The following is a 26,992-nucleotide window of genomic DNA, read 5'->3' as shown; positions in this document are numbered from 1 at the left end:
GTACTTCATTATTGTAAGAAGAGACAAAAAAAGACTGAAGATCTATTTTATAAATTTTAATTATCATTTCTACATAATAATTGCTTCATTTCTGACAGGTCGAAAAGTAATCAGGTTCATTTAAGTAGAGCTACAAATTTTTTCTTGACAACAACAATACAATATGGCGACTATGGTCAGATTGCTGCGGCAGACTGACCAAATCGTTGAAGATTCGTACGAAAGGAAAAAGTAAGCGAAATAAAACTTCATTCCTAAATGATTATATTGAAAACAATCCCTGGCTATTTCAGAAAATGTACCTAAATACCGGTTTATAAGATAAAATAACCCTAATCGGGCCGAGTGAGTAATCCATTCTCTTTCCTTACATCTACCTGGGGCTGGGTAAGGGACTATCAATACTTTGAGTTCATTTAGACTTCAGTGCAGATTTAAGGAAAATTTCTGCGCAGATGCTGGGATTAAAAAAGTTCGAAGTTGTCGGTGCCATATAATTTTACCCTTGTCCGTCATTCTGTAATTCTGTCATTCCGTCATTCCGCAACAAACCATTATATGGAGTTTTTTTCTTAACGCCTGCAGATATTGGGCTGTATATTTTTGGTATGTCAGGAGTTACAGATCAAGTTAAGTTTCGTTTTGTTCCGCTCCACTAATTTTTGCTGAAATTACTGGCTTTGGAGTTTGATTAATTGTTGAAAACACAGTTATACAAACTTTTTTTCTAATGCTCTCAGATATTGGGATGATTTTTGGCATGTGAGTTAACCAAGATGAGTTACAGATCAAGTTAAAGTTTTGTTCTCCTCAGCTAATTTTTGCTGAAGTTACAGGCTATGGACTTTGATAAATTGTTGAAAATCACAGTTATAGTTATTCAGACTTTTTTCTAAACGCTTTAAGATATTGAGCTGATTTTTGGTATGTGAGTTACTCATGATGAGTTACAGATCCAAGTTTAAGTTTCGTTTCGCTCGCCTAATTTTTGCTGTAATTTCGGGCTTTGGACTTTGATAAATTTAGTGAAAATCACAGTTATATGGCGCTTTATCTAAAGGCTTTCAGATATTGGGCTGATTTTTTATATGTGTGACTATCATCATGTTTGTGTCCACATGTGTTATTGAAATTGCAGATTTTTCAACTTTTTGAGACAGGGCCATTCGTGTCGCTTTGACACATCTAGTTTTTGATTTTTTTTGTTTATTTTTTACCATAATTTTGGACTATATATATGTCCCCATAATATGTGTTGGACACCAATTTTGGTGGGCACAGGTGAACCATTAAAATTAAGCAAGAAAGCAATGAAAAGGGGATGGTAAAATTTATGAGGGCAAATTTTGATATTTTTCCAAACTGTTTATTGCTACATTGTACCTAAAATATGTATTTAATTTTATACTTTCATATTTCAGTGAGGCTGAACTGCAGAGACAGAGAGAATATTTATCATCTGTTAAAATTCAAGCCAATTTTAGAGGATCTCAAGTACGATCATACTTCACGTAAGTAAATTTTTATGATAAACATAGTAATTTACTCATCTATAATCTATATGATAACATAATAGTCCTTTTGCCAGAGGCAAAGTTCTTCTGAAACTTTATGAATAATTTTGAAAAACATTAGAATGGGGTTTTCCAAAAAAGTTTCAATGTTAAATGAAATGAGTCTTTTTAGGAAATGTGCTAATTTTTTTATATATCTGAAATCATTCTTCAATAAAGCTGGATGTGACATGTTTAATGAGCTAATAAGTGAAATGTTTAAATTATAATTGAATTATTTATTATTTTAGACACTTAAATAACTGTGCTACAGTAATACAAAAGAGCTGGAGAGGGTATGTTGGAAGACAGTCTTTCAGAGTTATTGTGAAGGTAAATATTGATGAAAATCCAAATTATATTGATCACTTGTATGACAGATAAGAATATACAAGAATGTTTTTCATATGTGTTTGGGAGGCCTAAAATCATGCAGTTTATTTATACATGTAAGCTGAAACTTTTTACAAAAACTAAAAAGGATGTCTTCTTGAGAAAAATTTAATATAGAAATATATATTAGTTAACCATTCCTAATAGGTATTGAATCTTTGCAACTTCATTTTGAGCAAACACTGATAGGTTTTTCATCTAAATGCATGTTTTTGTTAATTTAAAAAAAATTTAAATCAGTAAAAAATATTTATAAACTAAAATAACTACAGTCTACAATTAATTAAAACCATGATAACATATATAAAACTAATGAAGATATTAGCTGAAACATTATTATTCTAGAATCATTCAGTATGTACATGTATATGATGTTCTATAAAGGTCATTTAAAACAAATTCACAAACTTACTTTTCTTTTTTTTTCTTTTTTTCAGAACAGTGTATTGATTATGAAACTGAACCATTTCAATGCTATGGCAACCCAGGTTTGTACAAATCATGTGAAAATATAGAAATAATTGTATTTGATTTGAAAACATAAAAAAAAATGGATTTGTTCAATTTTATAAGTGAATCTTCAACACAGTTTTCTGTAAAGTAAATTTAAAAAGAAAGGATGACAAATTTATTAAGAAAAACTGATATATACCTTATTCTTACTTAATATTTATTTGGAAAGAGAAGAAACCTGTTTGAATTTTTGTACTGAGACTTTGATATCCTGTCATGGCCATGGTATTCATTTACAAATAAAAATGTAATTTTACTGTCAACATTTTTAATTGCATTTCATATTGAAATCTGGAGACTCAATCTATAATGATTTTACTTGTATACATTTGTTTAGGTACAGAAGATATGGAGAGGATATTATGTTAGGAAATATGTGTATAACTATTACAGTCAAAAGAGATATCTGGAAGCACTTATTGTCAAGAATGCTATAGTGAGGTAAAGATAATATTACAAGTACCATTAAAATGTTTATATCCCTGTGGAAAATTAGTTGGAAACTGCTTTGTGTTTAATTATTTTGATTTAAACTTATTCATTTTTTTTATACCATAAGATTCTATTTGAGAGATGATGGCTCACTATTGAGTTGTTTTTCTATTTCTATTTCTAACATATTTGCCTTTTTTTTTTAAATCTCCTGTTTTGATGGACAGTACAAAATGAATCATCAAAGACATACGATTGTTTTGTATATGAAAATAAGAAGATGTGGTATGATTGCCAATGAGACAACTCTCCAACAGACACCAAACATCATTAAAGTTAACAGCTATAGGTCATTGTACAGCCTTCAACAATGAGTAAAACCAATAACGCATAGTAGGCCATAACATTTGTATTATTATGTAGCTACAATGTATATCATGAAAGTTTTACCTTGAGTTTTTTAATTTCTTCATATTTTATCATATTCTTTTTTTTAATACTAGGAGTGAACTAGAAGACTATACAGAACAGCAAGAAAACTTAAGAAGAAGACAAACAGAACATGAAGAAAGAAAATTAAATGAATTTTTGGCTCGTAAGAATCATCATCTCATCAGTACAGAAGTTATTCCAGGAATCTATAATTCACCATTCAACCCGTGAGTTACATAACAATAGTGATAGAGAATAAAACATGAGGGTGTATAAAACCACGTAAAAACAGTTTTTCACAAAATACCTGTTAGTTTATTGTTCACTATTTTGAAAGCATTTATCGATGCAAAATTTTAACAAAAATATCCTGAAAATTGGAATCTTTTATTTAATCTTAATTGACATTTATTGAAAATATAAAAATAGCTGAGAATGAAAGAAACCTAGAGTTTTGTTAAATTCGCAAAAGGATACCCTTAACTCATACTATTTGTATAAATATTTTAGTAAGTAAATTCAATTATTGCCTCTTTAACATATTCATTTATGATTATCCTCGGGTTGTGTTCTACAATTATGATCAATTTCATCAAGGAGTGGATGTGCATACAAGACACGTGGACACTGGACAGGTGCCTTTCTATAAACCTCCCAAATTTTTGTTTGTTTTAAAAAATAGAGTTTTTAGTTGGAAGCAAAACCTCAACACATGATACACTTGACGTTAAACAGACCTCCATCATCATCATCATAAATAATTAATAGTAAATAACAAACAACAACAACAACAAAAATAATTTGAGAAAATAGAGAAAAAAAAAATCATTAGGATTGACAGAAAGAAATATTACACTTTGACTGATCATACATAATATTGTGTACATCTAAATATAAATAAGATTAATGTATGCTGCTATCCCTATGTTAAGGTTAAATGTATGGTTAGAACCAAACTGACAAAAAATATATCAATGAAAACCACTATTGATATTTAAATAACTGTAATTTTTTTGTGTTTTTAGTTATCCATCAGAGCAAGAATTTTTATTGAGAAGTGTAGCACCACTTAAACATGAAAAGACAAAGAAAATAGGACATTCATATGATCCTACATGTAGAAGCTACGAATGTCCAAAGCCTAAACAGTTACCACCTATAGTTGTGAAACCACAGGTAAGTTATGTCATAGCCCATCTTGAAGCCAATAATGATATTCTACAATTATGCAATTTGCAGCAAATGTAAACAACCTGTTTTCAGTTTAATTGAAATGAGTTTACTGATTGCTTTAGATATAATGTTTGAAACTTCAAAAGAATAATATTTCTCCAATTTTTGTTGTAGAATTTGTTGTTTTTCTTCTTTTTTATTAAAATAATTAGTAAAGTTGTATGCAAGAGTGAATCTAAGACTAACATGCAATGCTAGACAAACTGAACAACAGGTGTATTTTTAAATCAAATCTTGTATTTCATAGTTGAAATTTATTGTTTAGGGTCCATTCAGAGATCCAACAGAAGTACAGAAACAGAGGTACAAAGGATTCCAGCCAACCTTACGTGTAGCTACATCATTTACATCACTAGAAGAAGCCAGACAAATTTTGAAAGCTGAGGAATGGGTCACAAGACTTAATGATGATATGTAAGTTTCCGACTGAAGATTAGGTACTAAATAACAAAATAGTCACTTATCTGACGCCTTGTAAAGGTGTATTTAAAAAAAAAAAGTTTTATATAAAAAAGAAGATGTCGTATGATTGCCAATGAGACAACTCTCCACAAGAGAACAAAAGACACAGAATTAACAACTATAGGTCATTGTACAGCCTTCAACAATGAGCTTATACCCCATGCCACAATTCAGACATGAAAACTAGCAGCCTTATTGATGTTTTATTGCTTAATGTATTATATATAAAATTGTAAAGCTGCATCATATATATATGTAAAAAAAATGCTCTGAAAATAACAAGTTTTTATTTTTCATCCATTTTTCTAGATATTTGTAAACTTTCTAAACCTTTTTTCTTTAATATATATATATGTGGCGGCATTCTTCGCCCATTGACATTTTAGTTTAAAAGTAACGAATATGGTATGTCAAAAAATATTTCACCCAAAAAATACAATATACCTCTAATATTTATCAATATATCAATATTTCATATCAAAATAATTATTTCCTATATTATTTATTAGTACTAATACGGGATATTGTCAAATATTCCCTGGTTACAAAAATGAAATTTTATGATTATATTAGGCACATGTTTATATTACAGATTTCAACCCTTTAAAAGAAGAGATCGTAAATACGAGCCACTGTTACACTCAACTTCCAAATTTGGTCATTTGCCATTTGGAACAAAATATTACAGAGAAGAATTTCTTGATAAACATATTACACCAAAGGTAATTTTACAATTAGTTTTTCATATTTAATTTTTATTTTTTTTTTCCATATTTATTTAGTATTTAATTTTGTATATAAATATTTTTATTATCAATTCATATTATTCAAACATTTAAAAGTTATTAAGTAGCAGTATGTTTATAGATTTTTTGTAGTTAACTGGCCTTTTTTGGAAAATGTGACTTATTACGTTTAGCAGTATAATGATGGGTCATGCACAATTTCAGTGTGTATACTATGAGTTTCAAATATAATGTTCTGAAAAGTATAAGGAAAAAGGAAAGTGTTTAGTAGATAAAGTTACTGGTCAGTGGATAAACATTGTTGTCAGAGTTGCCACTTGTCTGCCATTTACCACATTATATGCTGAGTTTGGAATATATGGTGTGAATATCCATACTGATCGAGCCTATAAAGGATCTGATATAGATAATTTAGTTCCATAGAGGTCCTATTTTATGATTCTTTTCACTAACTGAATCAATGCAAAAAAATTCATTGAACATAGGTAGAATGGTATCAGATAAATGATCCTAACCTTTCAAAGAGATCCTCTTTAAGTACATGGATTTCATATTTTTACATTTTTTATTACCAAAATTAGGTTATTTTTTACGAGACTGACATGACTGAAAATGAATTTGATTAATTATTTGTACATTTTTTACTTTTCTTGTTGAACATCTGATTAACTTATTTGTTATTGTTTAAGCAATTTTATATGATGCAAGATCCAGAAATAATAGAATGAGTATGTTTGTATGAGGTTACAGTATAAATGTAATCGGGAAAATATTAACAGTTAATTACAGGAGCTTAAAAGGAAATATTTATGTGATTTTCTTGCTCATTAATCAAACTTAGTTGTGTCAGTATTTACGACAAACTTAAATTGTATGCACAGTCAAATATATAGTTAATATACATTTTGTTGTATATTTTTTTTCTAGATTTGAGTGCTTTCAAATAGTTTAGATTTAGAATGTAATCACAGATTTTTTACCCTGACTATTAAAATTTGTTTATTAAATAAAACTGCATATGACCCTTAATTCCTATGACATCTAAGTTTGACATGGCAAGTTTCAGTTGATGATAAAAAATGTAAAACAAGAAGTTGACAGTCATAATTTTTTTTTGGGCAAACAAAAATTACAAAGCTCAGGAAGAAAAGTTGTTGTAATTAAATTATATTTTTGGGCACAAATATTTTATAGTTGACATTTTAAATGAATTTTTAGAAATTTGAAATTTTTAAAAGGGAAAAAAATAAGTTCTTACAAACTTAATTTTGGAATTATTCTTTTTCTCAGTTATAGTGACAACTAAACATATCTGAGCTTGTTATTTTTGTTTGACATAATGGAACAAGGAGAATACTCATACATGTGAATTGATACTTTTTATTAAAAGAGGGGATCAGGAAAAGGTGAGGGCTGTATTGCTGTCTGCTTATGTTGTGATCAACCATTTTGTCATGGTTGATACTGATTGATGTTTTTGCTGCAACTAATACAAATTCAAACGAAACAGAATTAAATTAAACAATGTTCTCTACATTTGAGGAAAAAGTTTGCCGTATGCTTAATGTTCTTATTTGAACAGACATTTGGTCAAAAAAAAATTCCTAGAGCTGACAAAAAATATTCAAAAAATTTGTATTTTGCTTTTGATTTGAACATTTGGCTTGTACCAGTACAATTTATAACAGAAAAAATATGATAAAAAAAAAATGTTAAGAATTGTTAGGAAACACTTTTAAAAAAATCAAGATCAGTTCATATTGGCCTCATCTTAGTTGCAGCAATATCATGCTTACAAGTGAATTACTTGTTGTGATAATTAATATTAAAAGTAAAATGATATATTTAACAGCAAATACCTCTATTAAAACCATCTACAAAGGTACAAATGTGTGAGGAATTGGTTCAAAGAGTGTGATTTATATATGTGTTTAAGGTTGTGGGAATATTTTGAGTGTTGTAGCATTGTAAATCTCTTTTGTGGCAGTGCAAAGGAATAAATTACATATTTAATGTGCATTAGTTTATGGTATTGAAAATTTACAGTTAAATCTATTTCAACTGGAGCCCTTCATGCATTAAAGTAGGTAATCTTTGGATTATTTAAAGAGTACTTTTTGTCAATGCACTTTTATAATAATACTATTAAGTTTAAAAAAAATGAGAAAGAATACTGGATACATTGAAACAAATTATTTCAATTATTGGGAACTTTAAACTGATACAGATATCAAGTTGTTTTTTAATTAATTCAGTAATAATTAGTTCACCAAAACATATTTATCTGAAATTTCCAATAAATGAATTATCAGTACAATATTGAAACCTAGGGTATATTTTACACATTTTCTGTTTAAAAGGATTATATGTTGCATTTGAAGCTGTTGCATGCACATCCTATAGTACATTTTTGAATACAGAAATCACAATCAACTGCACGTGTTAGGTTAAATTGAGATGCATTTCCATAGAGATAATTTTTGCGAGCAAGGGAAGATGACAAAATTTACTTACTTCTAGCTGCAATTTGTGGTTATATTTTCTTGTAAGATAATCTCCTCCCTAAACCATTTGACATATATTGATGAAACTTTACACATTTGTAGAAAAAAATGAGGACGTGCATACAGGCATATTTATAATCCTGGTCTAACATATAAAGGGTAGATAATCCAATTTATTTCACTTTAATAATAGTATTGTATTTGGGGTACATACATGTGTACCTAGTATCCTGCTAGAGTTCTCTCACAGTTTTAGTTGATTTTTGTTGCAGCTATGGGTTTCAGTTATTGAAATTAGAAATTTAAAGGTTTTTTAGTACCAATAATCCCAAATTGTAGCATTTGCTATTTTTTTTAAAGATTAAAATTTGTATTTTTACCAGATTATTTCTAATTCTTTTTATTTCTTTTTCAGCCTTTCAAAACCTTGGTCCCACCCATCCCTATGTTTGATAAATTGAATGACACATACTCACAAGGACAAGTGTGATTACTATAAGAATGGAGAAAAAAATGACAATTTGTGATGGTTCAAGGATGGAGACCTAAGGAAAAAGCATAAAAGTGTTGGAATTTAAGATGTTCATGTAATCTTATACTATGTTTATGAGCTGTGATGTTATATTTATATTTATTTATATACAAGAATGTTTTAAAAATCATGAATTCTTGTAACCAGTTGTGCATTGGTTTTTTTATACATGAAAACATTATATGGAAATTTGTACATGTAATTAGTGATTTTATACAAATTTTGAAAAACAAATTTAAGTTTCAAGAACTATTCCATTATGTAAGTAATGACTTATACGCTTCTCTTTATTAAAGTTGTGTCCTTTGATTCAATTTCTTACTCATATTTCCTTAGTGCATGAAACGTTTCAGGAACTTACTGGATTTCCAGATTTTGTCCCTACATATTCCTAATCAGTAATACAAAATACAATTAAAAGATGTATGAATCAGAGGAATGAATCGAGACAGAAAAGGTGTTGTAGGAGATCTTTGTTTACATAGTTGAGACATAGAAGACTTATTGATTACTTTGCTTTGCCTCAAAATTACAATAAAAAATGTTGTTCTAACACACCAAAACAAAATTTATTTAATTTTTGTACTAGTTATCTTTTAGGAAAGTCTTATAATTTATCTAATTATCTTGTTGTATAAGAAACAAGCAATATAAAAAGATTTTGGTGATATTTTTATTTTTGCTTACATATATATAGTGACTGAGAAATGTCATTTTAAAAATAAAAAGAATAGCATAAGGTGTCTTAGCTAATATCTAATATTGTTTGTAATTTATTGTGCTGTTTTACTTAGCAATTGAATAAAATGTGATATTGTGATAATTCTGTATATTATTTTATTTGATAGAATCTAAATTTGTTGAAGTACATATTGATATAAAAATTATAAAGTTATTTATCTGTTAATTTGACATTCTAAAGCCAGCAAAGAGGTAGTTTACAATTTTTTACTTTACATGTCTGAATAAAGGAGAAGTGTGGTATACATTACTGAGACAGCTTCAATGACACAAATTACTAAAAGTCTTAATGACATTGGCCTAAATGATTTCAGTTTCATATACTTTGAGGTCAGGTTTTAATTTTTTTTTTAAGGTATACATGAACTATAAAACCACTTATTCTGCCTAGCGAGAAGTATGTACAAGAAAGTTGTGCATATTTGAATCCTAATAGTTCCTACTCATAGCTGTCAATGAGTGAAATATACGGGTAGATTTGTTATTGATAGAAAGCTTGGGAATTTGGATCACTAGAACTGTTTTGAAAGTTTCTATTGATTAATACTGAAGCATATAAACTTTTATAGGAGGGCACATTTGTCCTGTTGTTCAGATCAGAAGTCACATTTTTCTCAGGAACTACAATACAAGGATTTCAGAAATTTGATTTCAGGGTTTATATAAGTCTGCTTTACCGTGTGATGCGTTTTCAGATTCATCACTTGACAAATTCCTGTTTACCGAACACTTGCATATTTTTACACTATTAAGATTATCCACTTGCAGCAGGGGTATCATCAGTGAGCAGTAGCTCGCAGTTTCACTTGTTCTGATATTGAAGCAGGGGAGACAATTTTCTAAATTCAAGCCAAGAAAAATGTAATCTATAACTTACTTTATTTTTTTTGTGGATTAGGAACATTTGCATTTTTGTTGATATTGGTTTTGGAAGTCAGCATATAAGCCTAAAGGAATGTTATCTTTGTAGAACATTTAAATTCATGTTTACCTTATATACCCATGCAATCCTATGATATCCTTCGGATAATAATTATTCCAGAGTAGTTGAATTTGGTTTGAAATAGCTATTAGCTACTACAAGTACTCCTTAGACAATACTCCATTTAAAGTTTAAAAGAGGCATAACACTAGATAGGTAAATGACTCACTGCCACCCATATTAAATTTTTGCCTGTGTTTTGTGGTTCTTAGCATTGTATATGAGTTTTATAAAATTTGCATGAGGCTGACTAAAGCTTGAGTGTGGAAGCAAATCATTTGCAATTTTCCAAGTTATAAAGGGCATAACTCTAGAACTGTAAGCCATTAATGATCAAGTTCCAACTCAGTCCGTGTGTTGTGGTATGTAAGAGTGACAACTTTTTTTTTAGTTTTTTTTAATGTGAATTTCTCACTTATTATGAGTAATAGGATAACTATATTTGGTATATGGATTCCTAATGCAACATTTACATGTCCATCAGACAGGATTCACCTGAACTCAACCTCATTTCATGGATCAGTGATCAAGGTAAAATTGCATGATAAGATCCTTTCTCAAATACTATTAGCAGAAGAATAATTACCGGTATATGTGGTGTATGACTGTAATAGGTACATGTCAGTCTGGCAGGTTTCATTTGACCTTGATCTCATTTTCATTGTTCATTGGCTCAAGTTCAGTTTTTGTGTTTCTGTCTGTTTTACAAATTGTTATCATAATAGTTCAGCTAAATTTAGTGTATGAAATGATTGTTAGGTGTGCGTTTCTGTCGGGTAAGTATTATCTGACCTCGACCTCATTTTCATTGTTCATAGGTCAATGACACATTTTCCTATTTTTATCAGTCTATATTATAAGCAATAGGTCAACAATTTTGGTGTAATGAATGATTGTAAGGTGTTCATGTCTGTCTTGGCTATTTCGTCTGATCATGACATCATTAGCATAGAAGATTCATATGTGATACTTGGGGTAAAACTACCATCATTGTACAGACTCTCAACATAAATTCAATGATAAGTAAACCAGGTGAGACATTTCAGCATTTGCACTTTTGTTGTAAGTTATCCTGCCTTTTGAAGGTTTGGTGGCATTAAAACATGTAAACCCACTGCAATTGTTTGCACCTGTCCTAAGTCAGTAATCTGATATTCAGTTGTTGTCATTTGCTGATGTGGTTTATAAGTGTTTCTCGTTTCTTGTTTTTATATAGATTAGACTGTTAGCTTTCCTGTTTGAATGGTTTTACACTAGTAAAATTTTTAGCCCTTTATAGCTCGCTGTTCAGTGTGAGCTAAGGCTCAGTTTTGAAGACCTTACTTTGACCATGGAAGTATTATATTGACAGGAACTACTACGACCCGACTTCAAACGTTTCATCTGCGATGCCGCGCCCAATTTAATGACATGTTAGTTAACTTGAAACATGGCACGTTATTTACATAGCAGCGTGTGGTGCCCTACAATATTGTCATTCTCAGTTGATTTCAGGATTACGGAAATAAACGAAGAAATCGAAAGTTGTGATAAATTCTTAGAAAACAGCAATCGGCAAACTTCGTCAGATTCCGTTACCTAACTGTGCCGATTGAGTGATTGATGGATTAATGCGAGTCATCATTAATTCTATAGAAAAACACGTTGACGATGGAAACTTGTACCAAATTTATTGAATAAATGCCCCATTTTTATTGATTTATTTTTTCGGTAGAAATTGCACTATATGTAATATATATCGCAAGTTGTGATTATATAATAACTACTGTTTACTCCATTGAGTGGCACACGTTCCTGCATATTTAAGATGATTGTAAATGATCGTTCTGATAAAATCAAAGATCAAAGAGATTTTAAATAAAGGTAGGGTAAGATCATTGGTTGGTATATACGAATGTTCAGCTGAACCCCAATGTGTTGAATTTTTTTTAGTACTGCGACTGAAGTATTTGTATAGTGACATTGTACAAATTCTTGTGCGACTGTTCAATAATATTTACCAGTATCATTTGGACGGTTTCATTTGGTCGGATAGTGATAACATATTTTAGGGGACAGAAATGTATAATATAAATATCTATATAACGTAGTTAGATCTCTGTTTTCTTCTACTGTATTTTGTTGATTGGTACTTGCTCGATTAATTTTTGTTTTGTAAACTGGAAATTTCTACTTTCCAGGATTATCCAGTAACTTAACGGTAAACCATATATATTACTCTAAACTTCACAGTTTTAATATTTATCAAATATATTTATTATTACCGGCAGTAACCGGAACACACCTTAATCGCGATTTAAACTTCACCCACAAACTAATAAAATAATGTCACTCACTATTTCAAATTGTTGTAGAATAACTAAATCTGGGCCGATTTTCATTTTTTATGCATCAGTCGATTTGTTTAAATAAGTTGTTCACGAATAAAGGTCTACCGACGTGATTGAAATAAGTAAAGGTGTTTTCCGACAGGTAATATTGTAAAGCTGTCACGATTAAAACCATGTGATTGATAAGAAGTATCTCTTGTCAATTTATGACTGCGGCATCGCAGATAGTCACAAAAGAAATTAACGACAGCGTACTAATTAGACAGTTTCCATATCTTTTCTTCAGGGCTACCCGGGTTATAAATAAATGCTAATTAATCGTTGTAGTTCCTGTCAATATAATACTTCCATGCTTTGACCTATAATGGTTTACTTTTGTAAATTGTGACTCATTGGCACTCATACCACATCTTCTTACATCTATTTTGAAATACAAAGCTTTGTACAACTTGTCCATGTGGTCATCTTTCAAGAATAGTAAACTTATGTTTCATGGTCAGTGGTCTTTTATGTAAACAAGATATTGAATTACCATGTGTCTTTAATTGGATTGTAGTGAACACACAATTTATTGAGGATGAGTGAAAACATTTGTCATTGCATTGAAAGTGGTATGATGAATAACTCTTTGCCTTGTAATTAATATCCAACATTATTATACAGTATCATATGAATTTATTGTTGTAGTACATGAAAAATATTATGTTGGACGGATCTAACAAGAAGAATTTCTGTTAAAATGTTATGTCACATGTGTGTATCAGGTGTAAATTTTCTTTCAAAAATCTTTTAAAGAATTATCTTCACACAACAATCACTGACATTCTTAAAAACACCAATTTCTTTACAGAATTGTATCAATAATGGGAATGTTGTTGAAAACTTCAATATCACATGATGTCTAGTCACTTCCATTATTTTATACAATATCTTCTCATTCAAAATTAATAATATAAATAATAACAAAAATAACAACAATATCACACGGTTTGATTGATCTCTTGGTTATCACTTGTTTCTTCAGTAGTGTCTAGTTGTGATAACAGTTCTGACGTCACTTCTGTAAACAGTCTATCCCAGTCCCATGGCTTGTCCTCCTACAAGGAAAAATTGTATATATAGGTACAGTTAAACAGTTACTATTAAAATGCAATTTTTATGTAACAACTTTTTTCAATGGTCGAAATTTACTGTCAAATCAACAATTGATATATTGTAGCTAATGATTGAGCTGCCATATTAAATTGCTGGAATCCTATAAATGTTAGATTAAAACAATATTATGCCTCATCTATAAAACTGTTTTGTTAGGGCCAACTTCCCCATTGATGCTGGGATTTCTTCAACTACAGTTCTTATATGCCTTAAATATATAATTGTTTCATTCAATCTTTTTTTTTATTCATTTGTCAAGGCCATTCCATTAACATCATAAAAAATTAAAATTATATTGCTACATTAGTTTGTTGAAGGGTGTTTTTTCCATTTTTTAAGCAAAGCATTGAGTGACAATTTTTCTGTTCAAGTTTTCATTATACCTAGTAACATGATCTCATTTCTGCCTGCAAGACAAAAAGTCATTGTACTGGAAAATTTCTGCTCATGCCGGCCCCAATGTCCAGTTATCAGGATAGATTAATCAGTAACAGTCATGCCTGATATAACTTTACATGGAAAAAATTACGGAGTGGCTATTTGTCCGGCTAGCCGGACGAATAGTGCCAGGGCTATTTGTCCGGCCATTGCAATGCGCATGTCATATAATGTGCTTTTGGAAGTGTGTAATATTATCTTCAGTAGCACCGAGGGGGCGCGTGTAATCCGATCACTGATTTTTTCAATTTTAAAATCATGGCTGAAAACGGCGATAGCAATATTTGTGATAAATCTTGCAGTTTTCGGAATTTGACAATGAAAAACGATAGTATGAACTTCAAAAAATGATATTATCTTATGAAAGGGACTAAAGAAAGGGGGGGGGGAGCTTACAACCTTGAAGTGGGGATGTTGGATATAGGATTATAAATAGTGGGACAATGAAATACAGGGGACAACAAAGATGGGATTAGGAGAAAAAAGAAAAGAGTAATTTGGGAAAAGAAGCACACCGTGTCACCTGACGTAAATAAAATAAAATCCAACCTAGAATGTCTAAACACGATTTTAACAGTGTTGTTCACTTTTTTTTTCTTATTTTTTTTTTGGGGGGGGGGGGGGGGGGGGGCATTATAGAAAAATTTCCCATCTCTCACTCAAAATATGGATAACTTTATGTCAAGGGGTCTATAATTCTATTTGACAGCTACAGACATAATAATTTTGTACCTTTTTGAGCTACGCAAAATCCTTTACGTTAACTTAAAATTCTCTACTGAGTCAAACAATACTTAAGTTTGTTTACTAGTATTTTTTTCTCTCTACTTATTTAAAAAATATGGAATATACATGATTTTTTTTATCATTATTCGTCATTGATTGGACAATGTATTCTGGTATGCAGAAAACAACAATTTCAATTACTAGTAACAAGATTAGGCCCTAACAATAAAGATTACAAACATGTGCTACCCCCTGGTGCTGCTGAAGATAATATAACACGCACACACAAATAATGACATGCGCATTGTATTGGCCGGACAAATAGTCCTGGTACTATTCGTCCGGCTAGCCGGACAAATAGCAACTGCCAAAAAATTAAGTGTGTGTAGGGAATTTTAGATATACTCACCTCTATTAAATCTGCTTCTGTAGATAAATTCTTAGTCAGTAACTTAAGATCTATATCATTATCCTGAAAAATAACAATTAGGTATTTATCTTAATTTTCATACAGCTACATGCAAATTCTATTAAATGAGATCCAATATTTTTTTAAAAGAGAAACTGTTTAATTTTCAATCGCAAGTATTGCCTAGCATTAATGGCATTAGATGGTGATGTAGACTATATGTTTTTGAACAAGAATGTGTCAATAGTACAAGGATACCCCACCTGTGAAATTAGGGTCAAAATTCTAATTTGGCATTTAAATTAGAAAGATGGTATCATACTAAGTTTCAAGTTGATTAGACTTGAACTTGATCAAAAACTACCTTGACCAAAAACTTTAAGTTGAAGCAGGACAGGCATACGAATGAATAAACAAACTACAGATGTACAGACCAAAAAATTAAAATTTGTAATTAAAGGTTTTATACTAGAGTGAATAATACAGGTATTTTCTAGTATTAGAAAAGTAGACTTACTGAGACTAAGATAATAAAACATTGTGTATTTTTCACACTTTGTGTATCTTTTAATTTGACAAGGTAAAATCACAGATGAACTGTACACCAATAGTGATGGTACTGATACAAGTTGTATAAAATGCAGAGGCTGCTGAGCCTATACAAATACATGGACAAAATAAAATGTATTTAAAGGTATGTGGCAGTGTAAAAATTCTACAAATCATAATAATTATACCAGAGTTGTAAAAGCTGCCTGTCTTAAAAGGTCATTATCTAGTTCTCTGTAAGTTGCTACTCTGTTAACTGCAACACTGAAATAAGAGAAAAGGGTTGATGACACTAACATGTTATAACCTAATAAAGTTTGATAAAGTTATATACTTACAAGTAACATGTCCTACTATAAACTTATCACAATAATGCAATTAAATATTTTACATTTTTTAGAATTGATAGATAATGATTTTGGTGCATCTGAATTGCTTTTCTTGATTGAGGTTCACAGAATCAATCAAAGTTGATAGTTTACATACTCAGTATATAGAACTGTCCTAATAGTGTAAGAGAGGCCCAAAATCTTATTCAAATTTGGATCTCACATTTTTTTTCTTTTCCAGTATTTTTTCTTAATGTCAAAACAGTTTGAAGGAGGAATGTGAATATTTACATATTTATTTTGAATCTATGTCAAATCTATCAATGAAGGTTATTCAATATACTTAGTTTACTGCAATTTTTCTTATTTTGAGTTGCATTCTAAATAATACACCTGTATCTAATTTATTCCATGTGCTAGGTGCTATCATAGGTTCAATTGCAAAGCACTGTAGCAATTTCAAATTAGCTGGTATTTACATTTACAATGGCAATTCTTTTTTTTTTTATCTTTATATGAACTGTGCCTTATAGGAATCATCTTTTCTCAGCTATACATGTTGCCAGTACATAATCTTGTTAACAGGTATATACAATTGTCAGTATTTTCTCAAAAATTTTATTTTGTAGCTCATGCATCAGATAATGGCCAACTCAAACATTAAACTGCTTGCTCACTCATGTTATATAACTGTGTTATATAGTATACCAGACAAACGAGAAAACATGTTCTTACTTAGGAGCTATAGCTACTTTAACTGTCATATCATCATCTTGTTGTTCTTCTAGATCTGGTATAACAGGTATATCTAAAAAAGACAGATAAATCGTCTGAAGAAAACTGATCATACTTATTCCCAAACATTGTTTTTATGAAATGGAGTGTATTAGATACTGTTTAGAAAATTTATCAAGCATGTTAGTGAGAATTGTATGTTTCATGAGACAATTTATCAATAATATTGCCCTATCTTTTCATTCAAGTTACAAATCTCAGTATTTCTTAAACTTTCAAAGTATTTTTTAAAACTGAACATGTAAACTTATAATCATACCTGTATCAGATTCATTATCATCTTCAGGAGTTCTAGGTCTTAATCTCTCACTGAAAATATAAAATTATTCTGCAACTAAAAAACTAACCATGGCTTTCTTTTTTAACTGATATAGTATCAACAATCCTGGGTTATAAAGGTACATGTTGATAATTATAATTATGAAATTCATGTATTCAATGTTTTCTTTTTAATTCATGTAATAACCATCTTGTATCTTAAACTGCTCTTTTGATGTTATATTGCAATGTTACATAAAAAAAAAAACCAGCATTAAAATAATACAACTTGGTTCATTAAACTTAAGTAGCATTAAATTAATAAAATTATGATTTTAAATTAGATAAAAACACAAAACAAACTGGGTAAAAATGGTGGCAAAAGGGTCAAACAGGAATCACGCTCGGTATTTAAATAAATCACACAACAAAATAAGGTGCATTTCTTATTAAATAAATGAAATAAAATATACACAAAAAAGGAAGCAAATAATTCTTATTTTAATCATAAATAATTGAGTTAAATGTGTATCTAAAGGTTTCCTTTATTCCTTAATTCCACATAAATAAAATTGTCTGAGCATGTATTGCTGACCTCAATCTTTGAAAAATATTGATTCAATTTTTATGTATGAAAACGGATCTTGTTTTCTTTTTAAATAAAACTTTTTCAGTGCTGATCATATGAATGACATATATGCATTATAACATTTCAATTTTTTTATTCATTGTTTGAAAAAAATACAGCAAATGTCAAGTCAGTTGTTAAATGAGATAATATGGCTTGAATTTAATAGAGACACCCCTAAGGATTATACAGATTGCCAAAACTTGGTGGGTGGTTTAAAATTACACCTTATAAATATATATCAAATTCAAATTACTACTGGCATGTAAACTATTAATTGGGAGTAGAAACCATTTTAGATGACAATTACTAAGCATGTACATTTAAAAATGTAAATTCTGATGGGCCAGCAGACAAGTCTTGGTGACAATGAAGGTATTTGAAGATCTTGAAGATTCCATTGTGGTTTCAGATGAAGGCTATCCATAAAATAATAGATGAAGGATGCCAAGTGACAACAACAGCTCACATGAGCTCAGTTTAAGACTAAGTGAGGTTAATACAAATGATTTTGTGTTTTTAAGCATCAAAATTAATCTAGATTCCTCTTCACCATACAAATCTATTGAGGCTATGATTAAAAATAAACTAAATAATTTATATAATTGGTGTTCTGTGTCCAATGAAAAAGTTCTACTTAGAACTAATGAATTAGACTTAATTTAAAATATTCTATTAAGACTTCTAATACATCACCATATTCTTTAAGCAAAAGAGCTGTAAAATCTAGTTTATTAAGTTACCAAAATCCCCATTATCAAAATTTTCTATTTCGGTATAGAATTGTTCCCATTACAATATGTAGCCTTATTGCATGACAATTGTCCACATCACCTTTTACACAATTAACATTGCTTCTTTTCATTAATCAATTTGTTATACTGAACTCCCACCTTTACTCAAATTCATTTCAATAATAAAGATGGACAATGTTCATGTAATGGAATAAAATACTCCCATATTGAAAACTATGATATATAAGTTCAAAAATCCAAAATATTAAGACAGGTGCTCTCGGTGAACTGTGTTGATAGAAAGGTTATTAAAAGTTACGACAAATAACTTGTAAAAGTTTACCCAACAATATCGTCAATATCTGCTAGTACATCACTGAGGAGAAAATAAAATCAATTAATGAACTTAAATAAACAAAATATTTAAGGTGATAAATTAAAATTTGAAAAAAAATTGAGCAAAACACCTGAAAATTTGCCTCCTGAGACATATTTCCACATTTCTAGACAATGGGGAATATTAATCTGTCTGTTTCGACAAAGTTACCAATATGTCAGGTTATGTAATAAATTCTAATTTATTCAGCATACAAAACATGAATCCTGTAATTTGTACAGTTTTTAGCATTCAAACACCTGTACAAGACCTGGTGGTGGACATCTAGTGGAACTCACCTTAAGACATTTTATGCAAGACTAAAATACTCACTGCTTAATAGCAGAAACAGATCTACCACCATAAAATGTATTATTCAAGTCCTTTTAATCATGCAGAAAATTATTCATTGACAATGAATATTAATCAAAATTATATTTACAGTAAAAATTCATGTATTTACACATTTTTTTTCAATCTTCTATTCAAACTTGCGGGCGCCCAAGTGCAAAAGGTACCATGCAGAGAATTATAAAGAGAGAAAATGTTGGTTGAAAGATGTTATCATGTGTTGGCTGTCTCATTCTTATTTACCAATAGAGGGTGCAATTATTTGATAACCTGTTAAAAGTAATCATGCTTATTTTTTTAAACAAATATAAAATTCATAAAGAACATTAAAAAATATAGACCAATCCTCGGATGATGTCATTGTGGTAAAAATATTATTCAAATAAATGAATAGCTTAATCGAATTCAAATTTTGTCAGATCTAATGTATTTGTACAATTTCCATCTATAATTGAAATCTCATAATACTTAAAATCTGTTATAATCATATTTGATAAAAAAATCAGACAGCAATATTTTCCAAAAATTTCAAGGGGTTTCTAGAACTTTTTGATACTTTCAAAATTTAATCATTTTTGTTTACATTTTTTTCAAATAAATTTGAAGCTTTGCAAAATTTTAAGAATAATATAAAATATATAACTCTATACATGTATGATTTATAGTACAAAACATAAAAAAAAAAAAAAAAAAAAAAGTTAAATATTTTTATATAGCTTGTTAGCTATTGAAACCTGGACAACCATAAGCATTGAAAGCGACCTTCCACCAATATACATGATATATATAGTTATTAAATTTATATAAAAAAAATAGTAGTTTTTCTTCTCTATCTATTGTATCTTATGTCGTATGTTAAATATAAAATGATAAGTGGTTATCATTTGTTGATGTGGTTCATAAGCGTTTCTTGTTTGTTATATAGATTGTTTTTCCTGTTTGAATTGTTTTACACTTGTCATTTTGGGGCCTTTATAGCTCACTGTTTGGTGTGCCTCCAAGGCCCTGTGTTGAAGGCCGTACTTTGATCTATAATTGTTTACTTTTTACACATTGTGACTGGGATGGAGAGTTGTCTCATTGGCACTCATACCACATCTTCTTATTTCTGTATGCTGTCTAGTAACTCTAGTTCTGTATTTCCTCATACAATCTACCTGCATTATCAATTAAATATCTGTTGCAAACTAGAACAATTTAAGGCATTAAATTTAAGACTGACTTTGTCATTTGCATGCAATTTTCAAGATTTTTTGTCCAATTTGCAAATTAATTTTTACTAAAACATCTTGTTAAAGACTAATTTTGCTTCCATGCAAGAGCTGTATGCACGATTCCAGAGAGACATTTCCAGAATCTTGATAGAGAAAAGTTCAATCAAACTCTGCTAGTCTGACCTCAAATATTCAATAGAACAAATTGTATTGATCTAAAAGTAAAGATTTATGTTTTTTTGCAAACGTAATCTTTTTAAAGTTATTCCCATATCTTCTTATCTAGTTGAGAATTTAGACTTTCTTTTCTCCCTCATCACAAAACTATATTATAATCCTTCACTGGACAAAGAAAAAATGTAGAACTGAATCAATTGTTGACGAATATGTAATTCATTTTTAAATGTATTTTGCACCATTAATGATTTTACCTAAAATAAGTATGATGTTAAGTTTTAAACTCTTATTCTAGTCGATATTGAGATATTTTAGTTCAAAGTTGCTGAGTTTGACTGTAAATGAAGCAGATGGTTGACTAGATATATGTGAACATGCAGCTTACTTCTTGCTGCTGAAAAGATCAAAAACATAATTCTAGAAAATTAGTGGAAACAAAACTTAAAGTATAAGGATGAATACACTATAGTGTTAAACAATCATACACAAAGAATAAATCATAGTGGCTTTAATATAATATATATACATGTACTATGATATGTTGTACATTTATATTTTAATAAGTTTTTCTAGATTACAACCTTGAACATTGACATGATTGACGGAGCAAACTATTGATCTGACTAGCAGTGCAGTACAACTGTATTATGTAGTTAAAAAAGAGAAGAATTTTTAACTTTAATTCTCTTGAGCTGAATTAGGTTTAGCTAAGTTAAAGCTGGCATAATCATTCAGTGTACAAAAAAAGTTCTGCAGTAGTAGCTGTGTTTGATACTAGATGCATGTAGTATCATATCCTAAATCTGAATTGTCTTAAAAATATTGGAGGCATTAAAATAAGGAGCTAGTATAGTAAAATAATCTTTATCATTTCAATCTGATGTCATTTTATTCTGTGAACAGATCCTGAGAGTTTTTTCTATTTTGATTTGCTAAGGCAATTTTTGTATTATTTTTGTTTTGCCTGTAGTGTGTTAAATTACAATCACTAATCAGGCTATAGGTATCATCAGTTTAGAGTTTAGCATGGTGTTCATTATCACTGAACCAGTATATATTTGTTTAGGGGCCAGCTGAAGGACGCCTCCGGGTGCGAGAATTTCTCGTTGCATTGAAGACCTGTTGGTGACCTTCTGCTGTTGTCTGCTCTATGGTCGGGTTGTAGTCTCTGTTTGGCACATTCCCCATTTCCATTCTCAATTTTATCATCAGATTTATTTGTTGTTTGTAGTGTGTTAAATTACAAATCACTAATCAGGCTATAGGTATCATCAGATTTATTTGTTGTTTGTAGTGTGTTAAATTACAAATCACTAATCAGGCTATAGGTATCATCAGATTTATTTGTTAATTTTCTGGAATAAGTACTTTCTATCATAAATAAAAAACGTATTCAAAATGCTATTCAAGACATTTCTTGAAAATTGAACAAAACAAAGTTCATCTTGATATTTGACTTTGTAAAATGTCACAAAGGTTGCTATTTGCCTCTAAATATATACAATTTATTAAGTCAAAGCAAACACTTAACATTCAAAATATCATCAATCTGTTTATATAACTGTATATCAACAAAAGTATTTGAAAAAAAAACCGATTTTATCAAACAGTAAATGTTATCACAAGTACCATATATCAGTTTATATTATACATATTACTTTCACAATTTTGCCTTATTCCAACAAATGTAATACTCATATTCCATCAAATACACTTTAAATGGAATTTAACTAAAATTCACCTAGATTTAAAGAATATCAGACTAGTGTTTCAGGTAAATTTCTTTCAAATACGCTTGTTCTTTAACATATATGGTCAGACAAACATCTAAATGAAAATGCACTCATCTACTAATATCAAAACTACACATATGTTTACTTTTATTTGATCATGGTGCAAATGAACATATTTTGATGCAATGATTCTGACTTGTTTATTAAGTAAACAATTTAACAACACTTACTCTTCAAAGTTTTCAAATCCTTCACCAAGTTTCCGACTGAAACATGAAGAGAGAAATTAATGTTTTGCATACTACAAATTATTTCATTGAAATTTTAAATGAAAAACAAGCAATGTTTATGTATATGAATCTAGTGAGTAAATGTATAAGATGGCCTAATGATAAGACCTAAAATGTATCAGTGGTTCAAATATTTTTTGGAAGCCCTGTCCTTATAGTATTCATATTTAAGTCTTTTTTGTAAGTTTGCCGCCTCAAGTACTAATGTTATATTTTCTTCTTATCCTACAAACAAATACAAGTGCACAAATAATTAATGTCATATTTGTATACGTTTTTAATGCTGCTTTTAATAGCAAATGATTATATATTCAAAGACAGTTTACGTCACATTTCATTTTAGTGTAATTATTGGGGTCTTGTTATTGAAATGTCAAAAATATGATACTCCTTTATGCTCACTACGTACTAGGTGAAAAGTTCACAAAGCCTTTGCATTTTCTCCTGTCTCTTAAGTTTATGCAATTAAATATTTGCATTTTCAATCATTGTAGCTGATAACATTCAATTTAAGGTGTTAATACTTTATATTGCTTACCTTTTACGAGGATTATCTTCACCCCATCCAGACACTCTTGAGGGTTTTGGCGGCTCATCCTGAAATATTAACAGATCTTTAAAATGGATAAGATGATTCTTTTTTTTGGAGCATATATATACAATTAATTATTTATGAACTTGTGCTAAATATTAACACTTAAAGAAATCTACAAATGTATCTTGTTTCCTATATTTGTATATAAAACCATTCAAGAGAAGTAGAAAGTATCTTTGACTTGCAAAATAATGATGATATTCAAAATATATATTCTTACTAAATTCAGGTTGCTTATAATTATGGCATGTCATAACAAGAATATGTGCCCATAGGACACTATGCACAGCTGGAGTGGCAATATCAGACAGGTGCACACTTTTATTTTTAGATTAAGGTGTGACAGGTCAACATCATTTTCAATATTTCATACATAGTAATTTGATTCAAATACAAATCTGGAGTCAATTTTTGACTTTTGATGATTTGTTAGTACTTGATTTTACCTTCTGTTTTGATAATCATTAAATCTACCAATGTTATTCACAATATAATGTGTTTAAATATGTAACATGAGCGTCAGCTGAGCTTTGTCATATACATATATTGGTAGTAAAACATGGACACAGGATCTTCATTTCAATGTGACTGATAGTCATATAAATCCTTATTTTATATATGTAAATTCATTAATGTTCCAAGTCAGGAGCCTCTGGCCTTTGTTAGTCTTGTATTATTTTAATTTTAGTTTTTTGTGTACAATTTGGAAATTAGTATGGCGTTCATTATCACTGAACTAGTATATATTTGTTTAGGGGCCAGCTGAAGGACGCCTCCGGGTGCGGGAATTTCTCGCTACATTGAAGACCTGTTGGTGACCTTCTGCTGTTGTTTTTTTCAATGGTCGGGTTGTTGTCTCTTTGGCACATTCCCCATTTCCATTCTCAATTTAATTTGTTTTTGGGTAATCATGGTAATTCATGTATAAAATGGGACATTTTTTTCTTTTATTGTCAAAATGTTGTCCGACTATAAAGAAAACCTACAGGTTCTTGTCTTCCAGCCGGCTGTCTTGACTTTGGTGCCTTTGGTGAGTTTTCTACGCTAGCTTCAAAATCAGGAGCATCTGGTGGATTTGCTGTTTTCTGTTGGGCTCTTCTCCCTGTTTTAGCAGTACCCTATAATCAAAATAAAATGATAAGACACATACATGACAGTAGTAATGGGGGTACCTTCATGATGAATAGGGGTAAAAGTTCTTTGGTGCATGACGATAAAATGTACACTTTTTTGTAGACAAAAGAAAAATCAACTAATTTTGACTTACAAATGTATCACATTCATTTTTTCCAAAATTGACACAAAAGATTATTATTTTAGACCTCTAACAAATTTTGATAGGGAAATTTTGACAAGTCAAGGGAAAACTTTAACCAATTTTATGCTAACGGTAGCTGCAAATGGTTGTTTGACACATGGCATTTCTACCCTCTGTAGATACATTGTAATAAAAAGGGGGGGCAAGGAGTATCTTGGTTTCTAACCTTCCCCCTTTCCTACTTTCTTTTCCCTCTCCCTACTCTCAATTCCTTCTCCTCTTACCTAAAGACAAAATTCTAACAAAAAAAAACTCACAGAAATGTATCAAAGATATTTTTATAAATTCATGATCAGGTTATAATTTTTACGTGTAGGAAGCAGTTTTTCTTGACAGGTATAACCTAAATTTACCTTAGCATTCTTTGATTCGCCAAAATCAAAATCATCTGCCATTTCTATGAGTTGTAATTTAAGTGATCAACTGAAGCAATTTACAAATATTACTGCTGTCATGGAATGTGTTTATCTAAGGGAGAAAACTAAGGTTGAGAAAAGTAATTTCAAGTCGATGTCGGTTTGTCTCCGGAAAATATCTTACTGTGTCATAGATATAAATAGTTTACCTTCAATTTAAAATGTGGGAATAATAAACCTGTGTTGTTTGATACATTTGAAGCAAGAACATTAACGATCCCTGTGTTTAACACTTTAGCTGCGCTTTCCATAATAAGGCTATCAATCGTTGTCCTGGAGCATATTTAATCTCTCCTCATTGTTTCATTCCTTAATATGTGCATATGTAATCTTCTATTAATTGTTTCATATAAAGTGTGCACATGTTTAGTACATTTGTTTTAAATGTCATGAACAGTTTTGTTCTTATTTAAGTATGATAACATATGTGATCAATAATATAAGTGTGCTTAGTAAATAAAGTTTAAAGTAACAATATAGCAGGTGCTTATATATACATTAATTTATTGCAGCCATAATACAGCCACAATACTCATTGACAAAATATTGGAAAGGGCTTATCATCGGGTAGAACATGGGAATTTCCCTCGGAACTTGTATATCTAGTATTACAAATGGGTTACAAATGATACTTCTAGATATTCACTCGGGACAAATGTCAATGAAACAAAAGTCAATGTAACAAAAGCCTCAGATAGCATACTATGGAAGAATCAGAAATAAAATAAAAAATCACGGGGAAATATTGTTTTATAGAAAAATCTGTTGTTTGTTCATACGATTAACCGCTTCTCGTCATGATAAGTTTACCGTGCTCAAAGTCAATTACGCCTGGTTCTCACACTAACTTAGTTTCAAACAGGCAACAAAAATCCATACCTCACTGTAACATTTGATGTATTACTCACATGATAATATTTGATGATGTATATAGATATCGCTGGTTATTCAAATTGTCCAGTTTAACCGTTTGCCTCTTCTGATCTCACTATGTACTCGGCGATTATTTGTTCAAATGTATCCTTTGATAGATTATAAGAGATATAACCATACAAAAATGTGAATAAAAATGTGAATAAAAGTATGATAACATTAAGATTCGCGTAGTGGAATAGACATTTCTCAATTGTGGAAGACGAAACTTTTTGCATTTTCACTTTGTGTTAGTTTCATTTTAAGCATATTTTAGATTGTTTAAAAATGACAATTTCACAAATGTGTTAGTTTTTGGTCTCAGTTACTTATATCCTCATTTTTATCCCATATAACACACATGTAATATATTATTAATAAGGCTATCTTCATTTGAAGTATCAATTCTACTCTTTTTTTTTTATTTTTTGTTGTTTCAATTCTTATTCTTCATTCATCTTCAGTTACAATGTTGAGACTATATATACTTAAAAACTGCAAATCACTTTGCATGTGATTAATTATTTAATTCTTATATAATCTCAATCCACTTCAGGAAATGCTCATGCAACGGTGTTAGACATCATCATCGATCAGTGTGCCATTTCAGATCCTGCATGACCGTATGGCCCAAGTTATTGAAAAAATATTGGAGTATTTGGTTGATATTGAGACAGGAATGAAAACAATCTATATTTATTAGTACTCAAAATTATATTTGAATGTCATCGACCAT

General features: G+C 29.9%; 2 protein-coding genes across 6 annotated transcripts; one reads left to right on the top strand and one right to left on the bottom strand.

Moving 5' to 3' along the window:
- Positions 1 to 77: 77 nt before the first annotated feature.
- LOC143068155 (spermatogenesis-associated protein 17-like) lies at positions 78 to 9,695 on the top strand. 3 transcript variants are annotated; one of them, XM_076241973.1, is made up of 11 exons: positions 78 to 231; positions 1,422 to 1,511; positions 1,805 to 1,886; positions 2,384 to 2,434; positions 2,797 to 2,900; positions 3,395 to 3,550; positions 4,349 to 4,499; positions 4,822 to 4,970; positions 5,611 to 5,740; positions 7,617 to 7,646; positions 8,684 to 9,695. In XM_076241973.1, the coding sequence occupies exons 1-11, from the start codon at positions 164 to 166 to the stop codon at positions 8,756 to 8,758; spliced, it is 1,086 nt and encodes a 361-aa protein (XP_076098088.1). In that variant the 5' UTR covers positions 78 to 163; the 3' UTR covers positions 8,759 to 9,695. The 3 variants fall into 3 exon arrangements, with proteins under 3 accessions (XP_076098088.1, XP_076098089.1, XP_076098090.1); XM_076241974.1 differs by lacking the exon at positions 7,617 to 7,646; XM_076241975.1 differs by lacking the exons at positions 7,617 to 7,646; positions 8,684 to 9,695 and adding an exon at positions 6,454 to 6,507.
- A 3,810-nt stretch (positions 9,696 to 13,505) lies between these two features.
- Positions 13,506 to 25,702, bottom strand: LOC143068163 (intraflagellar transport protein 43 homolog A-like). Of its 3 annotated transcripts, none has more exons than XM_076241985.1 (10): positions 25,494 to 25,702; positions 24,597 to 24,728; positions 23,554 to 23,612; positions 22,956 to 22,991; positions 19,218 to 19,250; positions 17,514 to 17,563; positions 17,195 to 17,267; positions 16,319 to 16,394; positions 15,582 to 15,644; positions 13,506 to 13,950 (listed from the first exon to the last, which is right to left on the bottom strand). In XM_076241985.1, exons 1-10 carry the CDS (start codon positions 25,593 to 25,595, stop codon positions 13,834 to 13,836), a joined length of 741 nt encoding a protein of 246 aa, XP_076098100.1. In that variant the 5' UTR covers positions 25,596 to 25,702; the 3' UTR covers positions 13,506 to 13,833. The 3 variants fall into 3 exon arrangements, with proteins under 3 accessions (XP_076098100.1, XP_076098102.1, XP_076098101.1); XM_076241987.1 differs by lacking the exon at positions 25,494 to 25,702 and adding an exon at positions 25,282 to 25,439; XM_076241986.1 differs by lacking the exon at positions 19,218 to 19,250 and having other exon boundaries at positions 25,494 to 25,699.
- Between the last annotated feature and the right edge of the window lie 1,290 nt (positions 25,703 to 26,992).

Source organism: Mytilus galloprovincialis, chromosome 3 (assembly GCF_965363235.1).
Source record: "Mytilus galloprovincialis chromosome 3, xbMytGall1.hap1.1, whole genome shotgun sequence".
In the NCBI taxonomy this organism is placed as follows: domain Eukaryota; kingdom Metazoa; phylum Mollusca; class Bivalvia; order Mytilida; family Mytilidae; genus Mytilus; species Mytilus galloprovincialis.
This window is presented reverse-complemented; position numbering and strand designations above follow the sequence as displayed.